The sequence below is a fragment of the Macaca nemestrina genome, chromosome 2 (genome assembly GCF_043159975.1).
Source record: "Macaca nemestrina isolate mMacNem1 chromosome 2, mMacNem.hap1, whole genome shotgun sequence".
In the NCBI taxonomy this organism is placed as follows: domain Eukaryota; kingdom Metazoa; phylum Chordata; class Mammalia; order Primates; family Cercopithecidae; genus Macaca; species Macaca nemestrina.
Genome location: NC_092126.1, coordinates 33,670,060 through 33,695,032, shown reverse-complemented (window position 1 = coordinate 33,695,032; position 24,973 = coordinate 33,670,060). Strand labels below are relative to the sequence as shown.

The following is a 24,973-nucleotide window of genomic DNA, read 5'->3' as shown; positions in this document are numbered from 1 at the left end:
AACTACTCTGAATGAAATTGTAATGGTGGAGCGAGACTCCATCTCAAAAAAAAAAAAAAAAATTGTAATGGTGGATATATGTCATTATGTATTTGTCAAAACCCCTAGAAAGGTACAACACAAAAAGTAAACCTTAGTGTAAACCATGAAATAAAATACAACTGTATCAATATTAGCTCATTAATTGCAATAAATATACTACAGTAATGCAGTCTATTAATATGAAGGGGAACTGTCTAGGAGTAGAGGGTAGAGATGGGGTAGGAATGCAGAACTGTGTTATCTGCTCAATTATTCTATCAATCTAACACTGCTAAGAAATAAGGCTTATTAATTATTAGAATTTTTGAAGTGGTGCTGCCTATCTTTTATAAGGTAGCTAAAAGAAGTAAATTAGATAATGTAGGTAATACATGCAATTGGCAGATAGTAAATGGTTGCTATTGTCATTATCCTTAAAGGAACACTTACAGTAGTAAAAAGAATAGAAGCTCAAATTTCAACAGGAAAATGGTTATGTAACTATATATATATATATATATATATGCTGTGCATTTATACACACATACACATGGTATACGCAAAATACTGTACAGCAATTAAAAACATGTTTTCTAATAATAACTGACTTCAGAAATGCCAAAGTTATGTAAAATGAATGTTCAGAATTATAACAGTATAAAGTAGCAACCAGGTTTTGTTAAACATATTTTTTTTAAGTCATAATAGGTTAACTTATTATGGATACTCTGTGGATGCATAACCTAAGTGTGGGTTAGATTACAGACAACTTCTATTGTAGCTCTTACTTTTCTATACCATTTTATTTTTCTATGTTGAACATATACTACTAATGAATAAATTTCCTAATCAAAAAAGTATAGACATACCTTACCTTAAGATGCAGAAATAATTTAAGAAAATTCCATGTTCCGAATATATAACTTGAAGTTGTAAGTGTAAAATAAATGAAGGAAGAGGTAGCAATATTTTATTAGTAATAATGGATGGCTACAAAATAGCAAATTCCAGATAAGTGCTTATTTTGAAGGACATACAAATAGATGTGCATATATAATAAATAAAACCAAGAAATCTGAACTGTCAGCAACTGGGAAGACTGCTGCCCACCTCTTATGGGGCACTTCCTACGGGACCTGTGTACCCACAAACCAGGCTTTGATAGGCCCCTTACAAGGCAGCCCAAGATAATAAAGTAAGTTAATCTTGTATCAGGGAACCTGGCTCTAAAGAAGTTACTGTGCTGTGGGGCAGGAGATACCTCTCTTCCTACAAATAATTTGTTAGAAAAGCATTATAATCAAAAGTAAAAAAGTATTTCAATGGAAAAAGGATAGTCTTTTCAACAAATGTTGCTGGAATAATTGAACATCTATATGCAAAGAAAATAAACCTTAACCCATTACAACATATACAAAAAACACACTCAAAATGGATCACAGACCTAAGTATAAAACCCAAAACTATAAAACTTCTATAAGAAAACACAAAGAAAATCTTTGTGAACCTGGGTTAGGCAGGGAGTTCTGAGATATCAAAAGCATTGTCCATAAAAGAAATTGAAAAACTAGACCTAATCAAAATTAAAAACTTCCCCTCTTGGAAAAGACACACTACCAACTGGAAAGAAACATTTTCAAATAAATATCTAATAAAGGACTTGTATCCACATTATATAAAGAATGCTCAAAATTCAATAATTAGAAAACATAATTTTTTTAAAACAGGCAGGGCAGACACTTCACTAAAGAAGATATATGGATGGCAAATAAGCATATGAAAAGATATCCAACATCACTAGTTGTGAGGGAAATGCACACTAAAATCATCGTAAGATACCATTGTATACTTATTAGAATGGGGGGTGAGGACAATGACACTCCCTTGTGCTAGGGAGGATGCAGGACTATTAGAAGTTCCAGGCACTGCTGGTGGGGGTGCAAAATAATAAAGCCATCTTGTAAAACAATTTGGCAGTTTCTTATGAAATTAAATATACATTAAGTGTATGACCCAGCAATTACTCACAGGTATTTACCCAAGAGATATGAAAATTTATTTTCACGCAAAAGCCTGTACACAAATGTTGACAGCAGCTTTATTCATAATCATCAGAAAGTGGAAACAATCTAAATGTCCTTAAACTGGTGAATAGGTAAGGTACACCCACAATAGAATTATTACTTTAAAAAACAGCAACAAACTACTAATACACACCACCGACATAGATAAATGTCAAATGCATTATGCTAAGTGAAAGAAGCAGATTCAAAAGCCTCATTCATACGGTATGATTCAATTTTTAGTGCATTCTAGAAAAGGTAAAGTGACAGAGACAAAAAACGAATTAGTGGCTGCCAAGTCCTGGAAGTAGGGGGAGAGAAAGTAACCACAAAAAGGCATAAGATAATTTGAGGGGATGATGGAACTGTTCTATATCTTGACTGTGGTGGTGATTACAAGACTGCATGCATCTGTCAATGCTCAGAACTATACACTAAAATAGGTGCATTTTACTATACGTAAATTGTACCTTAAAAAAAATTACATACTCATGCTAAAATTAAAATTGAACAAAAGAGTAAGAAGTATAAAGCAATCATCTCTCTCCATCCTCTAATTCATAAATACAAGCACTTTTAATTTCCACAGTACTTTTCTCAGAGGAAATCTGGTTCTTGATAAAATTAATAATTTTTCACTGATATTCATAAACATCATATCATAAAATAATCCATAAGACTACTTCAATGATAAGACTTCATTTCAGGATTTGAACCAACAAATCTGGTGGTTACTTAAATCCCTGATGTTCACAATTAAACAGTTTCATTAAGATAGTAGCAGAAATGGTAACACTTAGAATAAGGCCTTTCAGTCTAAAAGGCTTTAGTTTAGGCCTACCTTTGGTACTATCTGTGAAAGCTGCTGGACATCCATTGCATCTATTTCTTCTCCTGAGACTGACTGGGAAGTTTTGGAATACAATCCCAGACGACTGGCTAAAGTGAATGAGAGAGAAAATGTAATAAACCAAATTGTTTTCGCTTGACGGGCTAAGTCAACATAATGCTCATTTAGTATGATTTGCTATCTATTCTCTTTTTTTATCTACTAGTAATACAAACCTATCTGAATCAATATTAAGTCTGGGGTTTTATGTTTGACTTTTATTTTTGTTTAAATTTAAGAATAAAGAATTTTCAAGGTTGGCCACAGTGGCTCAGGTTTGTAACCTCAGCACTTTGGGGCTAGAGGATCGCTTGAGCCCAGGAGTTCAACACCAGCCTGGGCAATATAGCAAGACCCTGTCTCTACAGCAAAAAAGAAAAAAAAAAAGAATTTTGACTGTTTAAGCCAGCATACCTAAGAATTGAAACTAGGCCAATCAGGTTCTGCTCAGCAGCTGAAATGCAATGAAGATCAGAGTGCATTTTAAGTACAGTGTCCAAAGCCAGACAAAATGGTGGTGGATCTGTGGTAATCATGTAGTTATACATAAATGAAAATAAACATTGAAAAGTTATTCTTCCAATAATATCATGTTCCTAGTGACCTATTCTTAGACAATATATAGTTCGAAACTCCTGGACTAACCCCTCTCCAAATAAGAATTAATGGACTTTAGCCAACTGTTAAATTTATCAGTATGAATTACAGTTTAGAGGCTCTGGGAAATTCACTTTCAGTCTCTTTTTTGCCCTTATTATACTTCTTAAGGTAATCTTAAATAGCATTCAAATATAGGTATACATGATAAAAAACAAATACATATAACAAGCTATTTTCTTCCAAATTATGCACAAGTCTGCTTTGAAAATTATACTTAAGTTGAAAGGGAAAACTAAGTTTCATGTTTTCTTTGACATTCATCATCTAGTGCTTTTATTCTGTCATCACGGTGATCATGAGATTAAAAATAATTACCCTCTGTGAATAAAATACATGTGATTTCATGATTTAGTTATGCATGTCAATGTTATTACTTTTTAAACTATAATCAGTTTTGCAAACTTTATATAGACCATGAGCAAAACCATGAGTCGATTTCAACTGTATAATCTCAATATTACATAAACATATTCATATCTAATAGTTCACAAAATTATGCACCACAGTATTTTAAGAAAAACTATCGAAAACAAAAGAAAGCAGTCTAGTTATACCGATTGCAATTGCAGTCTCCTGTGAATCTCCAGTAATCATTTTTATTGATACTCCTGAGGCAATGAGTGTTGTAACAGCTTCTTTCACACCAGTTCTAGGTGGATCAATGATTCCCACCAAGCCAAGAAATGTCAGCTGTCCCAGTTCAGGACCAGAAGCCAAAGCAAGAACTTAAGAAATAATAAAATCCAAACAACAACAAAAAAAGTGAGTCACAAAAACATCAGAATTTAGTTGATAGAATTTGGAGACAGTAACACTTCTTAAATAAATCACTTAAGACTATAATGTCATTTGTAAAATCAAAATGATTACAGACCAAAACATTATAGTTTAATGGTTCTGGATATGGGGTCCCTTTAAGCTGTTTTAACTAAAAAGAATCAAACTAAAGAACTGAAGGGCAGAGTAGGCAAGAGATGGAAAATGAACAGTATCTTCACATAGTAACCACATGCAGCTACTTTCAACAGGAACTACTGCCTCTTTAGAAAATAGAATTAATTATTTAGAGAAACTATGGGTTTGTCAAGTTTTAAAGTCAATTTTAAACAAACACCTTTGAAGGTGGCTTCTAATGGATCTTCATCTTTCTATTTGCAAGATCTCCAGAAAAATCAAACACTTTGAAGAGAAGGCTGTATTAATTAATTATACACAGCCTATAACAACTTTGTACATGAAAACTCCTGGAAGGTAAAGTTAATTTGAAAGCGGTTGTAAAACCATAAATACCAACAATAGTTTGGATTCTTTTACTCTTTCCATAACATGAACAGACATTTCTTATTTGTAACTTTGGTTCTCTAAGAGTATATAAATAACACTATAATATTATTATTTCTACTTATTTCCCTGTCATCCTTGGGCATGTAAGATGAAGTATAAAGTACTTTTCATTTCCCAAATATCATTTAGCTTGCTCTCAGAATTATGGAACTCCAGTAACTACTTTCATTAACCAAAGGGATGTACCTGCATCTGAGACATTAGACTGAACAACATGCACATACAAACTAAACATAAGTAAGTCAAGGGGAGACTGAAAAGCCCCAGAGAGACCAAAGAAAGTATCTGTTCTTGTTCAAGCAGAAGGTATGAAAGATTACATATACCCCCCCAAAAAAAATCAAGGTTAAAGGCAAGTAATTCTATTTTTCCAATGTAAGAGTCATATACCTAATTATTTATGTAGATGTGGGCTCCAAAGGCTTTCACCCTTGAAAGAATGAGCCACTTCACAGTTTCTGGTGTTTGGGATAGAGGCTGATGGTAACAGAAGGGGACAGTGACAAAAATGTACGTCAGCAAATCCTAAGACGGAAAGATCAGCTCTGCACACTCCTAATGGAGGGGTGGCACTAGTCTAGAGGTTAGTATCCTGCATTTATTTGCTTCTTTAGCACCAATGAAAATCTGTTGCTACTCTCTGAGTCAAGATTAGGTAAACTTTTTTCATGTGAAGAATCCCTGACATAAAACAAAATATACTCTAATATCAAAATTAAGAATCACAGTATTTTAGAAACTTAAGTTTTATAAGATATAACGTAAGTACATATCAACTGAGGTTTAAAATCTTTCTGTTCTTCATTATGGTAATTGCAGGGGGAGGAGGGAAATGGAGCACAAGGGGAGATAAAGAAGAAAAGACATGAAGCAAGAGACAAATGAGCAGAATGTTTCCCAAAACCCTGTGCAACAAAAACTTTCCCCTCTACCAACTCTGCTCTACTTCATAATGTTACAATACAAAACATACATACACAAACCTCCACAATCCTTCATATGAAAATAGTTAGTCAATATAACGAGGTAGGAAAACTCTGTTCCAGAAACTAAGAAAAAGAGGGAACATATACTAGACCTTCAAAACCTCTTTAAGTCCTCTAAATGCAAGCCACTTTAAAACCTCTTGCTATGTGCTGCTAAGAGTTCCCTACCTTTTTTTCTCCGCTCTTTTAATGCTGTATTAATTGCTGGAAACAAAGCCAACAAACTCGAAGTGATTACATCCCAGAAGTTCAAAAGAGGAGAGAAATGGGTTTACGTTTTGTCCACCAACGGTCTTTTTAAAAAATAAATAAGTAAGTGCATCTTAGCAAAAGTAATTTAAAAAGAAAGGGTCAAAGCCCCAGATGTCAGCAATCAAGAAGGAGATGAATCAGGGGAGTAACAGGCCCTCTGCACCAGTCTTCCCAGGATTGGCTCAGTGGAGCTGCCATTGCCCCTTCATACACAGGCTTTAGCAATCAAAACCCTAATTTTGTGGCAGCAAGGCCTCCCTGCAGTGCCCCTTAAGTCTCTGAAACTCCCACTTGCTCTAAGGATTGTAATCCTGGGCCAAGCCTTAACTGTCATTCTCTTTCCCTAGCTGAGGTGGAAAGTTGAGGAATGTAAAGGGAACAAAGCATTACCCTGAGCCAGAGTATCTCAGCTTCCAGCAGCTGGGGCCACCCAACAGTTTGGTCTGCCAACTGTTCAGAAGGGAGCGAGGGTACAATGTACGAGGGCACCCCCTGTGCTCAATTCTCCAGAGTGTCAGTTAGCATTTGCACATTTGGCTTGATAAAAATATATCAAAACCCTGTGGTTTCAGAGACCCTGGGTCTGGCCCAGGTAAACCAGAAAAGAGGTTCCTCCTGCCCCAGAACTGATGCTGAGAGAAAGAATCTGCCTTGGCTTCAGGGGTCCAGAAAGCTTGAGGACTGAGGTGGGGGGGATCCAGAGAATGTTCCAGATTCAGGTCTTTGGGATGAAACCCCAGAAACTCTAGAACCTGCCATCAAAGCCTCTTACATTAAAAGGGGGAAGGAAAAGTTATTTTCCTTTAAATTTTTTTCCATCCAAAATATCCATTTGCAAAATAACTTCTCAGCCACGAGTCTCTGCCTCCCATTTCCTTAGAGACAGGGGATGAAGTGTTAAGATGGTCACAATACAGCCCATATCCCAGATGAGATGCACCAAGCTCTGGGGGCAGGGCTATGAGGAGTGATCTTGGTTCAGCAGCCTGGGGGCTGGCACAGAAGGTTCAGAGAAAAGGGCATAAAGCAATGGCAGCAGGCTGGGAGCAGTGTTCTCTGCTGATAAGAGTACCTTTCCAAACTTAGTTTATTTTAAGAACAGAAGCCCTATATAACCATACAAATGTTTAAAATTCAAAAAAAGCCTTTGCTTAAGTGAACAACAAATAAAAACATTTCTCACATAACTTGTTTTTCTTCCTCCCAGAAACTGTAGTGCTTAGACTCCTATTTCATTAAAATAATAAAATTAAGGAAGCCAACTCTTCCAAGTGCTCTGAGACTACATAACTATATATATTCTGCAGAAGCCAGATGACTATCCAGAAGGTAAGAATCAGGTTAGGACACCAACCACCAACCCCCTAGTCTTACACATGACATCCCTAGGAGAGGTGGCCTGATGTGTGTGTGTCCAGCAGACCCTCTCCCCATCACTGCTCAGTCAGCAGCATATAAGTAAGCAGTATCTGGGGACTTCTTTACCTCCCTGGTGAACAGTAACAGATCAAGTTAGCAACCACCTTAAAGGATATATTAGAGGCCTCAGACTCAATTTTTAGAAAATTATTTTTGTCTTTAAGACAAAATGATAAAAAGAGAGTAACACCATTTTACCCTGATCCATTTCCCTTCTCACAAGATAAACTTGTTTAAAATAAAATTTCTATCAGCTACTCAGAGACCTCCGGAGATCTAAAAGAACCAGTGATTCATATTTTGCTACATTCTCAAATTTCCACCTTCTGAGGGCCAATTAACCAACTAAAACACAACACCTCAATACTGGCAAGGGTTCTACAAAGCCTGGAAGAGAGTTGGACAGCTCAGATGTGAAGCATGAATTCATCTGCAATTAAAAAAAGGCACTACCTTTCCACCCCAGGGGACTATGCTGAAATAGCCTTACCTCTGAGTCCCGCTGAGCCCATGCGTGCCTTCTCTTGTTGGTACACATCTCTCTGCTGCTGAGTAAGTGTCAAGGTCTGCCCTTTGCTCTGGTATGTAGTACAGTACTTAATTACTTGTTCATAAGCACCTTTCATAAAACAAATCTCTGGTCTGTCCTAAGAAAAAATGTACCAAACACAAGTTTAATTTCAACTTGTACATACCTTCCATTGGAGTCCAAAATTAAGTGCCATTCATTTCTCATAATTCCCAGAGAAGCTACTCAAGCCTAAGGTTTTGACTGCCACCTGAACTCTGAAGATTAAATATTCCTGTATGGAGCTTTCTGTATCTTTTATAGAAAACATCTATCCCACCATCCCACACATTAAAGGTAATGCTATATACTAAGCCCCAAATTTGGCACTCTGAATGTGGAAAGAGGCTCATTGCAACACAACAGGAAATGGTAGAGAAATAACAGTTCACAATGGTTCAAGTTCTCTATTAGCTACTATATACATCTATATCTCCCTATCTACCTAAAACGCCATTTAATTCTCCCAATCACAGTGTATGTATGGGTATTATCAGACTTTTTATTTTTTATCATGGTAAATATGCTTATAAAACTTATAATGAAATACTGCAGTTTCCTGTCCAACCCTTCTCACCACTAGTCCTACTCCATGGAAGCAAAATAATTTTAACATTTTTAGCTGTTTTCTCTGATATTTACCCTCATGTTTTTAACATGTTTATACTGCTCCTCCTTCAGGTATCAATTTTATACACTGTCTATTGTGACAGATGTTAATTTCCCCATTCCCACTACCTATTCCCCCCTCCCCATCATTATGATATAGTTAAAGGAAAATTTGCCAGTATTTTGTTTACATCAAGACTCCTTGCCGCTAAGACAAGTGTGGTAATGACTACAGCAATTCACAAATATCCCAGCTCTCCTGGTAGGTAGGAGTGTATTTCCCTATTGCCCTCCTCACTCCAAAAGTCAGGCATGACTTGCTTTAGCCAATAAACATGAGTATTTGTGTCACTTCCAAATGGAAATGTAGGTGCCGGTGCATAATTTCCTATTCTTCTACCCCTGCTGTGACAGTGTGTGCTCACATTAAAATGGAGCTTCCATCTGCCTGAGTTCCCAAATAACTACAATGAGCAGATATTTGGGGACAGGGAGGCAGCAGGAGAGCATGATGTTGTTTTCATGGCCTATCCTGATTGATAGCTCAAATAGGATACTTCTTTTCCTGTTCAAGTTTCATCTTTTAGAAAGTTAATAACCACCTCTTTAATTTGCTTTGTTTTCTGTATACCTATCATTCATTCTTCCTAAACTCTTCAATGTAATATAAAACCCTTCTCATGGCATTTTTTCACATCAACAAAGAAGCAGATAAGCTATTACCTCTATATTTTACTGGAGACCGCCTTCCTTCACTCTTCTTTCCACTTCTAATTGGCTGATTTCTAGGCCTGCTGTATCACTGGTATCTAGGAACAATGCTCTACCTCTATCCTCACTGAATTTTAAGTCTTTAAGTCTCGCTTTTGTTTTGTTTTTTTAATCCACCAATATCTTTCTAAGAAAGGGTGTGTGGTGTAGGACAGATTTTTCTTCTATCCTGACATTTGTAAGTTTAGCTAAGGATAAATTTCCTCTCATTTTGAAGGCTTTGCTCTATTATCTTCCAGCCTACAGTGTCAATGTTTTCATTGAAAAGTATAAAGAAATTAAAGTAGTGCCCCCTTATCCGGGGTTTAATTTCCTGCAATTTCTGTTACTTAGCAGCAGTCCAAAAATATTAAATAGAAAATTCCAAAAATAAATAATTCATAAGTTTCCAATTATACAACATTCTGAGTATGGCTATGAAATCCCACTCTGTCCTGCCAAAGACATCATCCCTTTGTCCAACATATCCACACTGCATATGCTCCCTGCCCATTAATCACTTAGTAGCCATCTATGTTACTGGAACGAAAAAAATATGGTATATATAAGGTTCAATACTACTCATGGTTTCAGGCATCCACTAGGAGTCTTGGAGTGTATCCCGCTGGGCTAAGTGGCAGAGTACTGTACTTTAGTTCCTAAGCCCTTTTATATGATCTCCCCTTTGCTTAAAGCTCTCTAGAAGCTCTTCAAATTCTCTCTCTCCAAGTGTTCTCAAATTTCTTAATTATGGGTCTTGTGTTTATCCATCACCCCACCCCGCTTTAACACACATATTGTGCTGAGCAGTTGGTGGGCCACTTTATTCTAGATACCAAAGTCTTTTCATTCTGGAAAAGTTTCTAACATTAGTTGATAAAATCTTCTCATTTTCTGTTCTTTCTTCCTATTACCTATTCCTATTACCCTTCCTATAACCACCATGGGGTAATTACTGGATCTTCTGTATTTATTTTGATTTTTCTTACCTTTTATACTGTACACGCCTTTGACTTTGTTCTACTTTGATACATTTCTTGACTTTATTTGATAAACATTTCATTGAAAGTTATTTCATCTTTTTTATGTTTTTTGGAAATTTTCTTTAGCATCTGTCATTACCTTTCTCTAAGACCCCTTTCTCTGTTGGTTTGGTCTTTGACTTTCATACTAAAGATTTTCTCCAAGTATCTAGTAATCCCTCCCTGTCACTTGTTTTCAAGAGTGAAGAAATTAAAAGACTAGAAGCTCCATGAGCACTGGCTAAGCTAAGGATCAACTGGGAAGCCTTCTTGTAGGGTGATGAGATAAAGTCCAGGAGTAGGTAAGTGCTTCTAATGAACAAAGAGTTTAGCTCAGAGGTGCCCCTTATGACAGGGCTCCCCAACTCCCAGGCAGTGGACCAGTACAGTCTGTGGTGTGTTAGGAACCTAGCCACAAAGAAGTAGTGGGCTGCAGCCAAGCAAGCACTACTGCCTGAGCTCCCATCTCCTGTCAGGTTAGCCAGGGCATGAGATTCTCATAGGAGCATGAACCGTATTGTGAACTACACATGCAAAGGATCTAGGTTGTGCACTCCTTACGAGAATCTAATGCCTGAGGATCTGAGGTGGACCAATGTCATCGCAAAACCATTCCCTGCCTGCGTAAGCGTTCCAGGAAATCAGTCCCTGGTGCCAAAAAGGCTAGGGACCGCTGCCATACGAGACCAGGCAGCTTTTCTAAAACTCTTGAATCTTCTTACTGAGGGAATGAGAGTAGGGAGATGCCAGCCTTCATGTATTCTAAGAGACAAGTGGTGTTAAGAACTAGGGCTTAACCCTTCAGGACAATGACATCTTCTTAATCACTGTTTTCAGTCTTAAGGCTTAATCCTACCCTCTACTCTTATCCCCAGATTTCTGGTGTTCCACAGGGGTAAAGGAGGGCTAACCATCTGGCCTAAAGAAGCAGCAAAGGTACTTGGGGGAGTTCTGTTGGTTCCTTATTCAGAATTTCAAATATCTCTATTTTTAGCCTTATGCCTTACTCCCTGCCTCCAAAGGTACCTGGCACCTTTGAATCTTCCCTATACTTTCTGAGTTTATATCTTCTATTCCTTGTTAGTGATTTTCATGGGTTTCAGGGAGATAATAAATATATACAGTCATGTTCAAGTGAAAGTCCTTTAAAAGCAAACTAGCCACTGAAGTTACTTTTAAATTGGTAAGTTTCCCTATCTGTGTCAGGCTGACTTCTTGCAGATCCTGAGTCACATCTGTGGGTTGGGGTTTTGTTCGTTCATTTCACCGGTTGGTTTTGTTTTGCAAGAGGAACTCTTCAGGTCAGCAAATGAGAAGAAGAATCAAATGTTTCCAAACATATCCTGCTACTTTCTGTCCCCCACTCCCACAACTAAGAAGATTTAATCTTCCAATGTAAAACTTTGGTGAGATAACATTAAAAGTTGCTGAAAAGTAAAATTATTAAACATTACATGAGCCACACTATCTTCAAGTACTGAGCGATGGTTTACAAAATGTAGTGAAACAGACCTATCCAAAAAAGTCACATGCATATTCTTGCCATGTAACTATATGGTTAAGGGCCATCAGCTGAAAAGTGCTTAAGTTTAATGCAATTTCTGAAAGCTTTACATTAAAAGGTTTAAAGTGTAAGGCATTTTATTTTCGTAGTTTTATTTCCAATTGTCTTCTTTCACCTAAGTTTGTAAAAGTTCCTTTAAAGAACAGACGGAAACCTTTTTTTTGGCCCTCATGAACATAGTTCCTGGAAGACTTCAATTCAAAGTTCAGTGTTAACCAACCTGGCCTTCCTTTTAAAACCAGTATGTTTCCACTTATATGAATGAAGGGAGATCCCTTCATTCCTGTTTTCTATAGAGATGTAATCAGAGGTATCATATGCAAAAATCATGTGTTTGCTCATAGGTAAAAACATATAACCAACTAGTCATTCCTGTCAAAGGAACTATAAAAATAACAAATAAGTCCAGACATAGTGGCTCACGCCTGTAATCCCAGCACTCTGGGAGGCCAATTTAGGAGGATTATGTGAGTCCAGGGCTTCAAGACCAGCCTAGGTAACATAATGACACCCCATCTCTACAAAAAATAAGCAAAATTAGCCAGGTATGGTGGCACGTGCTTATAGTCCCAGCTACTTGGGAAGCTGAGGTGGGCAGATCACTTGTGCTCGGGAGGTTGAGGTTGCAGTGAGCCAAGGTCATGCCACTGCACTCAACCTAGGCAACAGAGTGAAGGAAAGTTTAAGGGGGTGTGGGTGTGTGTGTGTGTGTGTGTGTATTTAGACGGAGTCTCACCCTGTCGCCCAGGCTGGAGTGCAGTGGGGCGATCTCGGCTCACTGCAACCTCCGCCTCCTGGTTTCTAACAATTCCCCTGTCCCAGCCTCCTGAGTAGCTGGGACTACAGGCACACATCACCACACCTGGTTAATTTTTGTATTTTTAGTAGAGACTGGGTTTCACCATATTGGTCAGGCTGGTCTCAAACTCCTGACCTCAGGTGATCCACCAGCCTTGGCCTCCCAAAGTGCTGGGATTACAGGCGTGAGCTACCGCATCCAGCCTAAGCTTCAATATTTTTTAAAGTTAAGTTTAAACATCAAGCTGGTAATAGCAACTATGAGCGATATAATCATACACTCTAGATAATTCAGAACTCTTATTACACTAACTGGAAAAATTTCTAAAGCACCCAGGAACAAAGTGGCAGCTTAAAATACCGGTATGTCATTTCATCAGCTTGTAAGCTAGAGTAATCAACATGAATTACATACATTTGCAAACTACTTTCCAAAAAGTAAGGTGGTTTCATTTGTTCTGAAGATAAGACATTCCTTCAGTGAAAGAACACAGATTGAAACACAGTCTGCAAAGACCTTATAAGGAACTGTCATGAAGAACAGAAAAAATTCTGAAAAAACCAGATGTCACAAGCTTTAGGAGACTGAGACTAGGCTAGTCTCATTTAAGCTGTTTGGTCACACAGCAACAACTCCATGAATATATCTATGCATGGATTCTATAAGGAAAGACTATCAAAGAGAACACAAACAGTAAGAGATGAGTGTACTATTAATTACACGTACTTTCTAGCAACAAGTCTTTATTATGTACAATGACTATTTAAACCCAAAGGTGGACGGTAAATGAAAAACTAGTCATCTAAGCTGAACAGGAAATACGTGTTCTTTAAACACATGGATACCTGCTGTGTTCGGTGTACACACTTAACAGCCATCCACTTTTGCTCAGAGCTAAATGGGTATTCAGTTTTTCTGATGTAGTCTTGTTGAAGTCCATCAAGACCCATCTGTATGGCACAAAAAGAGAGTTAATTCTCACCTATATGTGATTATTTTTTCCTTTAACAAAGAACAAGGATCACAACTTGTAGCTAGGTTGGCTGGATTATTTTTCAGTTATCGGTGAAAGAATAAATGCTCCATCTATATATACCGTACTTCCCTATACAACAGTATACATTTTCAACATGAAAGCCCAGGTATGTAGATAAGAGTCTAAGGCAGGTTTTCTGAATTGCACACTGACTAAACCTCCCACACCCACTGTATTAATCCCTCTACCAGCTCAAATTCTGAAAGGAAGCAGGATATAAATAAATAAAACTACCCAACCAATTCTGAGCATGTATTTTTATAATCAATAGAAGTTTCAGATTAAATCTCTCACTTCTTAGGGACTCAAATGTCTCACTTGTTATCATCCTAGTCCCTTACCCTCTACCACTTTATATCCTGAATACTACCAGTCATATTGTTGTTTTCCTTCCCAATCGCCTTTGCATCAGTATCAAATATGCAAATGTCAAAAATAACAAAAAATATCTTCCAAATATCAAAAAATGCTTAAACTACTCAAAATTCTACCATGTATTGCTTTCTATTTTCTATTGAAACATGTTCAGGCTCTTCTTCTTTGCCTTAAAGGTTCTCCAGAAACCCACCACATACAGTGTCTATAAAAATCCTCCTGGTCGGCCGGGCGTGGTGGCTCACGCCTGTAATCCCAGCACTCTGGGAGGCCGAGGTGGGCAGATTATGAAGTCAGGAGATTGAGACCATCCTGGCTAACACAGTGAAACCCCGTTTCTACTAAAAAATACAAAAAATTAGCCAGGCATGGTGGCGGGCGCCTTAGTCCCAGCTGCTCGGGAGGCTGAGGCAGGAGAATGGCGTGAACCCGGGAGGCAGAGCTTGCAGTGAGCAGACATGGTACCACTGCACGCCAGCCTGGGCGACAGAGCGAGACTCCGTCTTAAAAAAAAAAAAATCCTCCTGGTCGCACAAATACATTTCATTTTATCCAGTTTGGCCAATTCACTAGCCACAGCCCACTCTATGCTCTTTTACTCCTCTCTACTTCTACTTTAGTTCATTCCCTAGCTTACCTCATCTAAACCCTTCCTATCTTTCAAAGCCCTCATATCCCAGCTCTGAATCTGCATTGTTCTTATATGTGACTTAATGTTTAAGCTTTCAGTGTCTGCTGTCTTGGATTGCCTTTTGTCTCAAGAATGTCAATATAAATTCCCTACCTAAAATGTGAGGTCTCTGCCCATAAAAAGATAGGTTCATACTCTTCATCTCTCAGAGAAACTAATATCTTTATAAGCATAACACAGGAAATACTTGATAACTAATTCATGTTTTGAGTACTATACTATTTTAGTTGTAAGGAGACCAAAAGATACAGAAATGTGCTTTTCTGCCAAGGAAACTATATATTCTAAAACTATAAATTTTATTTCATTAAATATGTTATAATAATCTGTAATTCTATACTGTCTCTCATTTCAAGCAACCTCATTTAGAAGCCTCTTGCTTTACACAAGTATCAAAATTTCCTTTGAATACTCTTGAGGTAGGAATAGTGATTTTTGTTGTGAGTGACAGCCTGCACTTACTAGGTTTCTCACTGAATCAAATATAGGACTTAGGGGATAAGGAGACAGATTGGGACAGATGAAAAGTTAACTGAGACTTCTCCCCAAAACAAATTATAACTTCACAATCATTTTGAAAAATTAACAAAGGAGAGAAAGGAAAGACTGAGAAAAGAAAGCTGTTTTCTCATGACTGTGTTATCTTTACCTAGAAATACTAAAGAATGTTGCCTTTTATTCATTCAAGTTAGTATTTATTAGCAATTACACACATTTATGAAGTATTTCACATGCAGATCTCAATATTGTGGAGGACAGGAACATTTCTTCATAAGAAATCAATGACTGTTCATTAGTTTGTAACTTGCATGTGAACAATCAAGTTATACTGAAAAACCTCTATACTTTATATTTACAGGAGTAAAACTGATACCCAAAAGATAGTAAAAACAATGTAATAGTATGAGTTTTTTTCACTCAATACTTAAAAACCAGTAATACTGAAATTGATGACACTGCGTTCTGTTGTGAGGGTAGTGTCTCATATGTCAAAGAAGAGAAATTTAGGTACGTACCTTCATTGCAAGAGCAATTAAGGCCCCTTCTGTTGGCTTCCCCATTAGAGTATTGTTTCTAATTACAGCATCATTGCACACACAGCCCGCCTAAGAAAAATACACATAAACTATGAACCTATCACTGTGTCTTAAGTCATTATGAAGAAAGTCACCGTCTTGGAAAACAAAGTATTTACCTCAACAATTCTGCTAACAGCCGGGTTATAGAATCCATGAACAACATCACCATCAACAATCACTTCCCCAAATTGATTATAGCCAACTCCAGTAACCTAAAGGTCACAAAGTGGGATCAATAATACAAACACTACAAACACATGCTGGTGATAAGACCTATAAAACCCAAAAACTACACTGAGTTCTGTTCATTTTATTTATAATGACACTGTTAAAGTGTTTATCTAGAAAAGCATTAAAATTTGTCTTTTAAAAGGACATTTAGTGAAGAAATATAGATTCTAATTCTCATCAAAATTATTAATCTAAAAAGACATTGTTTTCTACTTACAATATGCTATTAAAAGAATAAGCTATGAAAATATACATAAGTAAGCTTAAACTTGTATGACATTACACTTATATAGCATACTACAGTTTGCAAAGAACTCAAATCCATTACCATATGTAACATATAACACAAACCTGTGACTTTGACAAAAGTAGTATCCAAAGTATTCTTTCTGCAAACATGCAGGCCTGGAGACATTGAGATATACGCTAGCACTTACAAATCACTTTAACACAGCATATTACACACCAATTTTAAAAATCAGAGGTAGAGACAAACCAGGTATTTATATCAGATGTCTAGAACAAACCAAGCCAAACAAAAGGAAATTTCACAATAAAAATCATACAATTTAGTGGCTAGGTGTGGTAGCTCACATCTGTAATCCTAACACTTGGGAGGCTGGGGCAGGAGAATCACTTTAGCCCAGGAGTTCAAGACCAGCCTGGGCAACAAAGCAAGATCCATCTCTATTAAAAATAAAAATAAATATAAAATGTTTCATGACATAATTTAGAGGTAAACAATTAACAAATGATTAATGCATTACATATAGCATGACCTTAAAAGAAAAACTAATATTCTACCTTCCATATCTGGATCATATAAGCACATGTAGTCCCAATGACCCTTCTGAATCATCCAGAAAGGGCACATTCACCAACACAACATGGGGGATCTTTGACCAAATCTAACACCATAAATATCGAGTCTCTTTTCAAAACCTATGTAAATAACGTACATAGGTTTATTTTACATAGGTAATATAAAATGGACGTAAATAAACCCAAGTACAACTTCTGTCAATTTGTCTAATGCTTATTTTTCTCAATGAATTAGCTATAAATACATTTTAAATTACTGTACCCAACATAAGTAGTGTTAAGAGCATTCCAGTCAAAAATCCTGCACAGACTAAGTAGGATTAGACTTGTCCATAAGCACCTTCAGGAAGAACTACTGCACAGTGATGTACACTTAAGAGACAATGTATCAATATATAATTGTTAAAATAAAATGATTCATTCATTCATTTATTCATTTATCAAGCATTTATTACTATGAAGCAGGCTCTGTGCTAGGCAATATAGTTCCTGTTCTCTCATAATGGGGAAAAGGGACAGAAAATTTTACCTAAGATAAGGACTAAGAGGTATGAAATGCTAAGAAAACATATAACATAGGGCCACTTCTGGGTGTTCTGAAGAAGTGGGTTGAATTAAGGTGCAAAGATGAAGAGGTATTAGACTATCCTAAACAGTGAGAAAGGCAGCAAAGTTCCTAAAGTAGGAATAATTGTGTCACATCAAAAGAACTATAAAGCCAGTATATTTAGTGCATAGAAAGCAAAGGGTAGCATACAAGGATAGAGGGGAAAATAAGGGACAGAACATGTACGACTTTGAGAGGCCACAGTTCAGGATCCTGATCACAATGGAAAACCATTGGAGTATCTTAATTTATGGAGTGACATGCTTAAAATTTGGTTCTAAAAAGATCCCTCGAGCTACTTATGGAGTGAGGACATCAAGAATAGATAAAGACCAGTCCAAAAGCTTTATCAGAGTGGCAGGTGAGAAATGGCGGTAACTTAAAGAAGCTAGCTATAAAGTAGATGGCTGGGAAAATTCTTTAGAAGTCAAAATTGGCAGGATTTAATTATGGATAGATGAAGGGGTGACCGAAAGAGAGATGTCAAGGAGGAATCAAAGTTTTTGGATTGAACAAGTGTACAAGCGGAATGAGACAAAGACTTGGTAGAAACACAGAGAGAGAAAATAACTCCGCTACTAATTTACAGCCCTTTTGAAGGTAAGACACTGGAACTGTTAGGTATGTTAAACATCAAGTTTCTTAAAGCGATACTGTTTTTGTTTGTTAAAAACCTATAGAGTACCTCAGCATGCAGACCATCTGAAGTAAATATGTGAGTAACAGTCATTTCATTCTTCGTCAGTGTTCCAGTTTTATCTGAACAAATCACATTACAGCAGCCTAAAGAATTAAATCATTACAAGTCACCAAAAGAATCAAGGAGAAATATAAGTTCACTTAAAAAACAAATCAAAGACTAGAATCCTGTCCTACTTCTCTGAATTTATTTATAGAGATCAAACTCATTGGTAATTTTAGATTAACTTCTCTCATTATGCTTGTTTCAGCATAAGCAATTTCTGAAATTAAAAATAAAAATTAGATGTTGACATTTTCTTATTTACATACAGTTAGTTTCTACAAAGCTACTTCACATTAGCTTTATGTAATGATCTTATATAACATCTTTGCTAGAAAGTTTGGAGAGTTCCTAAATATAAACCCATATAATTTCTTCAGTAGGGATTTTTCAAGGTATTTCAGTTTCTCGTATATGGAGGAGATATTAAAATACAAACTAGAAATTAAATTCAGTACATTTTTGGAGTTTCAAAGCATATTGCACATAAAGTTTTGTTAGAGCAATATAACTACTGTAAATTTACTGTTCTTACAGGCAAATTCAACTCAAGTATGACATTTGGATCTGTAATAATACATATCTTCTTTGACATGTCACAAGAAAAAAATTCTATTAATTTTACTCCAAGATTTCAGTTGTTGTATGGATTTTTCTTAACATGATTTGAGCATTAGAACATTATGATGTAGAAAGACTTCTCTTCAAGGCCCTTACCTAAGGGATAGGAATTTTTAATTGCCTTTTTTGGGTTGTTAAAACCATATCCAATTTTGCCATAAGCCAAACATCATTATGCAAATCTCTAAGATAAAAATTGTAAAACTCTGAGATGATTCACTATTGACATAAACTTATGCATCATTGCATAAGAATGCTCTTAACACAGACTTACCCAGAGTTTCAACAATAGGCAGTTTTTTCACAATGGCCCTTTTCTTCACCATTCTCATAACACCAAGAGCTAGTGTCACTGTGACCACAATGGGGAGACCTTCAGGAATTGCTGCTACAGCCAAACTATAACCAATATATACAAAGTATTAAAATATAGGTTAAACAGTACTCACAGCAAAATTTAAATTGGATGTTACTTAAAGCTTAATAAAATGCAAAATTAATATAGTCAATACCTAAAAAATAAACTTCTCAAAAGGAAGAGAAAGTTAACATTTACTGGATACCTAGTAGCTGCCAGGTTAAGCACAGTGGTTAAAAAATGTAGGTTCTGACATCAAATTGCCTGGATTTGTATCCCTGGCTTCACCATCTTTTACTTGTGTGATCCAGAGCTACTTACTAATCTAGGTCTGCAGTTTACTGTCCTCATCTATAAAATACAGATAACTATAAACGTTCAAACAAAAACTTATCAATGTTCACAGCAACACTATTCACGATAGCCAAAAGATGGAAACAGGCCAAATATTCATCAACTGATAAATGTAAAATTGTGACATCCATGCAATGGAATATTACTTTAGCCACAAAAAGGAATGAAGTACTAACACGTTACAACATGAATAAACCTTGAAAACCCTGAAAACCTTGCTAAGTGAAAAAAGACAGATACAAAAGGTCCCATATTCTATCATTCCATTTATATGAAATATCTTGAAAAGGCAAATCCATAGAGACAGCAGATTAGTGAATGGTTGCCAGGGACTAGGGGAAGAGGGAAACTGGGGAGCGACTGCTTAATGTGTACAGGGTTTTCTTCTGGCATGATGAAAAGGTTCTGAATCTAGATAGTGGTTAACAGTTGTAAAACACTGTGACCATACTTAACTCCACCAACTTAACTCCTTAAAACTAAATTTTTATGATATGTGTATTTTATCACAGTTTAAAAAATCATTTCACTCTTGTCTTTTATAATTAAAAAATGACAAGTCTTTCTTTGTGCCATTCCAAATACTATCTCTTGACTCTGCTAGAAATAAGGACATAAGCAATCCAACCCTTCATTCTACCACTGTTCCCTCTGCTGCTTCTACTTCCTAATTTCCATCACCTTTTCTTTGCGTAATCTAGTACATTAGCATCCGTTTCTATAACCATAATTGGCTTTTTCATGCTTTATTTACTGGTTGATTTTAAAGTTGAAAGCAAATAAGCAACAATATTATTAGCTAAACAATACACACTGAAGAGTCAAGAAATACGTATTATCATTAATACTTCCTTTTCTCCTTTGGGCTACTCAAAGAGAATGTTCCTAGTTCAAAGGGAATCCTTTTTTTTCTTTTTTCTTTTTTTTTTTTTTCCTTTTTAAAATGCTTCCATTAAGGAAAAATAGGCATCATCACTTACAATCTAGATACAATGAATCTTTTCAATCTTTTATATTTAAATCATCTTAGCAAAACTTTGCAGACGAATAAATAAATTGTAAAAAACTTCACTCTAAATTTTCAATTTAACGATAACCCAAAACTATTCCTGGACTTGAAGGCATCTATACCTGAAATGGGTAACATATTTTGGATGTAACTAACTGCTCATCCACTGTTTTTGGTGAACTTGGAACATACTTATCTTATAAATACTGATTTCAGATTTCAAAACATATTTCTAACAGGCTCTAGCTTATCAATCTAGTTCTTCTTTCTTGCATCTGTTCTGTCAAATTGCAATACTTCTAAAACCATTGATGGTTCCCAATTGTGTTGAAAAGAGAAGAGCTACCTTCTTTGGTCCATGACTGCAAAACATTTTCAATTTTAGATTTATAAACACCAATTACAATGATGAATCCAATGAATTTTTCTACTTCTGCATAATCTATTTCCTTTTAATCACTTTTATATTCATACCAGTCTTCAGCATTTCTCCATTTAAATGCAGTATGAAGTCAATGCTGGTAAACAAGCATCATAAAAGATGAATGAAATAGGGTCATACATTCGTTTAGCAAAAAGAGATGGTCCAGATTCTTGGTAAAAACTACTGCATGATAGAGTCCTTGCTGCAGAATGATTAACTGGAAGAGAATACCTTTTTCTTTTTTGTCCTTAAAAACAGACTGCTCACTCATCAAAATTAAGGAGTTTGAGAAGATCTAGAGTATCATCATCCAAAGACTCAGTCTTGAGATTTCACTTATAAGATTAATTTCACCCACATCATTATAGCCTACAGTGCTTCTACTTGGCTCCTTGCACTGATCTTCTGATTTGCCTAATAATTGTGAAAAGTCTTCTCTGCCAATTATTCTCTTTGCCATTATAGTAGAAAGTGAAAAATTTTGAATTCTCACTTTTGTTCAATGAAAGCTATAACAAACAAACCTAAAGATTGTGCCTTTTGACTTCTTTTACATGATGCAATACCTTAGGCAGCACAATAAGAAACCTAATAATAAGAGAATAGTGATGATTCATTTTATTACATCAACCTTCTAAATGATTCCATCATTTTTCTGCTTTCTTATTGTTTTAGTCATCTTCAGTACTCTTGCAAATAATTCCTAGGGTGAAGAAATTGTAAAATACTTCAAGAAAGAGGAAAAATAGGATCATTAAAGGTCCCATAATGTAGCTTATATTTATAAAAGATTCCAGTGGATCCACACTGCAAAACAGAATTGCAAAATAGAATGTTTTATTCTATTTGAAAATTTTTAAGTTTCTTGTACTTTGGAAGACCTTGAAGAAAAAATAAAAGTTATGATATGTCAATCTGTACAAAAAGAACTCAAATAAAACCCCAAATCCTCAAAAACTAAAAATGATCCAATGGATAATATGTCAGTGTTTAATATCTCAAACTTATTCCCCATTTTAAATTTATTTTGTATTTAACCCATGGCTTTTTTAAATACAAATTTAAACCAAGAGTTTCAAATTGCATTTTCACCCCCTTGAGAAATAAAAAAAAAACACATTCCTTCACTATATCACAAATATCTTTTTACTTCTCATTCATTCAGATTCCTTGTAATCTATTTGACTTTTCTTTTTGAAAGACATTGACTTTTGTTCTAATATTTGAAATATTTCCTATGCCTACAACAGATGTCTACCAGGATTTCTTTTCCTTAGATGCCTAAGTAAGTTCTTGCCCTTTCTTATGTCTATTATCATCTTCCTTTCCTTCACCCGTGTTTTGCTGGAATTTCATACAAGGATGGGTAGGAAATGAATATTCTACTTGCCTACTTATTTGTAACTAATCGGACCAATCCTTTGGCTAGGCCTAATTTACAGATTTATGATCATTTGCCCCGTAATCTGTTATCACTGCTCCACTGTATTCTAATGCAATCTGATGTTGCTATGGATGAAGAGCTAATAAAATAATCTTCCCCTTCTGGATTTGATTAACTCCAGTTCTATTCACCTAGTGACCTGGTAAGAATAATATATCAAATATGCTGCTAGGTAACACTGCTATGATTAAGGGATTAAGGGACTAATAAAATCTCTCTAGACGAGGAAAGTTATAATTATCTTATAGGAAGTCATAGCTTTGAGTTTCTCAAGTGTAGTAACTCTTGTAACTAGACACGTCCCTTGCAGGCATCTGGAAACACATGTTTCAAAATATGTCTCTCATAGAGATATTTTAACCCAAGGTAAATCCCACACTCACAAGGTTGACCTTATCTCCTTTTACTTGAGTGAACTGCTACATGGACTGCTGCAGACTCTCAGAAGGCTGCCTGAAGTTACCCTGCTGTGTTCAGGGCACAGGTATCAGATGTGGTCTGTGAAAGTCTTGTGAGTTGGAATGTTTAGAAGAACCTAAAAAGACTCTGTGGTAGAAACTGCAGTTGCTAATGAGAAGTCTGATGCCAGCGTAGTTACCCTTCCTTTGTAGATGTCCTGACATTTTTTCTTTAGTTTCACAATTATGTATCAAGTTTGAAGTTTTTTCCATTCTGCTTGGCATTTAGTGAATCCTTTCAATCTATAAAGACTTATTTTGCCTTAGTGTGAGAAAATATTTGTGTGTCATATCTTACATAATTTCTCCTTACATCTTTTTGAAACTCCAATTAGTTAGAAATGGTATTTCTGAAATTATTCCTCTTCATCATTTTATCTCATTCTTTCTAAGACTTTTTACTTTTTTTGGGGGGGGGACCTCTTTGAATTTATATTACACTCCTTCAATTGAATTTTTAATTTCAGCATTCATAATCTTAATTTCTAAAAACTCTTTTTGTTCTCTGATCCTTTTCTACAACAATCTATCTCATGGATGCAGTTTCTTCACACGTCTCCGAAAATACAAACACTTGGTTTTTAAATTTGTCTTCATTTCTTCAACGTTTCGTTTTCCTCTGAAATTGATTATTCAATTTCTATATTGTGAACTTTCTCTTTCATGCTGCTAATTTTCAATTAGACAATCCTTAATTGTCTATTTATATATAAAAAGGCAATAATGCATTAGTAATTCCAGACATCTAGTGTGGGTTTTCTTCATTACCATATATATACGTTTTCATTTTTCTGGAGGTAATTTTAATATATGACTTCTGAACCATTTATGTAGCAATATTATACTCGTATGGGCTCCATGTAATATTGATCTCCATAATAAAACATAAGCTATGTCCATTAGAGAAATAAAAGGGCAAAAGAGACTCCAATTATGAAGTATTGGAACTTACCTTACACTAATAGTAAACATTTCCAGGATATCTTTTCCCAGTAACCAGCCAACCAACATAATGATTCCTGAAAGAGAAATAGTTATTTTTCCCTTTTACATACAATCACCTAGAAGGAACAGAACAAGCTGAACGCATCTAAAACATCCCTTGACAACAAAAGGGAAAGCATATTGGATCACAATTACGAGATTTTATAAAAATCCATTTTTTAAAGTTAACACTGCTTAATGTGAATACGGTGCATAATCACATATGTACATGTGTGCTCACACAGTTTTACTTTTGGTTGACACTGCTCCCATCTATCCCTTAAAGCAGTATCTTACTATTTTTTAAAAACTTACCAGTATTTTCATACAATGAAAAACAGAAGGTGGCAGCAAACATATGGGTCTTCTATTTAATATCAAATATGCAAAATTAAACCCTAAAACTTCATTTTCCATAACACAATATCCAGACACTTCTCAGCAAATCCATACTACATAAAAAGGGACACTTAGGACTTGGCTCAAAAAGTGATGTGCCTTACGTTAAGCACCTACGATTGCACTAACATCTAAAAATTACTACTTTCAAGGCATTTCAAAAATTTAAAAATCAATTAAACCAATACTCCTTGCTTTAACCTTTTATCTTTGAAAAGAACAGGGGTAAAGGGGCACACAAGCAGGTTTGTAAGGAAAAACCAAACAGATTCATCAGAAGTTTGATAAAATAAAGCTATCTCAAGATTGTAAATCAATATGAACATTTAAGATAAGGTTTTTTTTTTTTTTTTTTTTTTTTGAGACGGAGTCTCGCTTTGTCGCCCAGGCTGG

At 35.8% G+C, this 24,973-nt stretch overlaps 1 protein-coding gene across 7 annotated transcripts in view; it reads right to left on the bottom strand.

Moving 5' to 3' along the window:
* Window positions 1–24,973, bottom strand: part of LOC105490383 (ATPase secretory pathway Ca2+ transporting 1) — a 158,670-nt gene that overhangs the window by 33,652 nt on the left and 100,045 nt on the right. For 6 of the 7 annotated variants that reach the window (XM_011755905.2, XM_011755906.2, XM_011755907.2 and 3 more), the window contains 9 exons: window positions 24,150–24,216; window positions 19,425–19,549; window positions 18,473–18,570; window positions 16,244–16,339; window positions 16,065–16,154; window positions 13,792–13,896; window positions 8,125–8,281; window positions 4,188–4,358; window positions 2,926–3,023 (listed from right to left, as the gene is read on the bottom strand). In XM_011755905.2, coding sequence (XP_011754207.1) covers window positions 2,926–3,023; window positions 4,188–4,358; window positions 8,125–8,281; window positions 13,792–13,896; window positions 16,065–16,154; window positions 16,244–16,339; window positions 18,473–18,570; window positions 19,425–19,549; window positions 24,150–24,216 — 1,007 coding nt within the window. The remainder of the gene's footprint in view (window positions 1–2,925; window positions 3,024–4,187; window positions 4,359–8,124; window positions 8,282–13,791; window positions 13,897–16,064; window positions 16,155–16,243; window positions 16,340–18,472; window positions 18,571–19,424; window positions 19,550–24,149; window positions 24,217–24,973) is intronic. The other variant, XM_071090895.1, reaches the window with a different exon arrangement.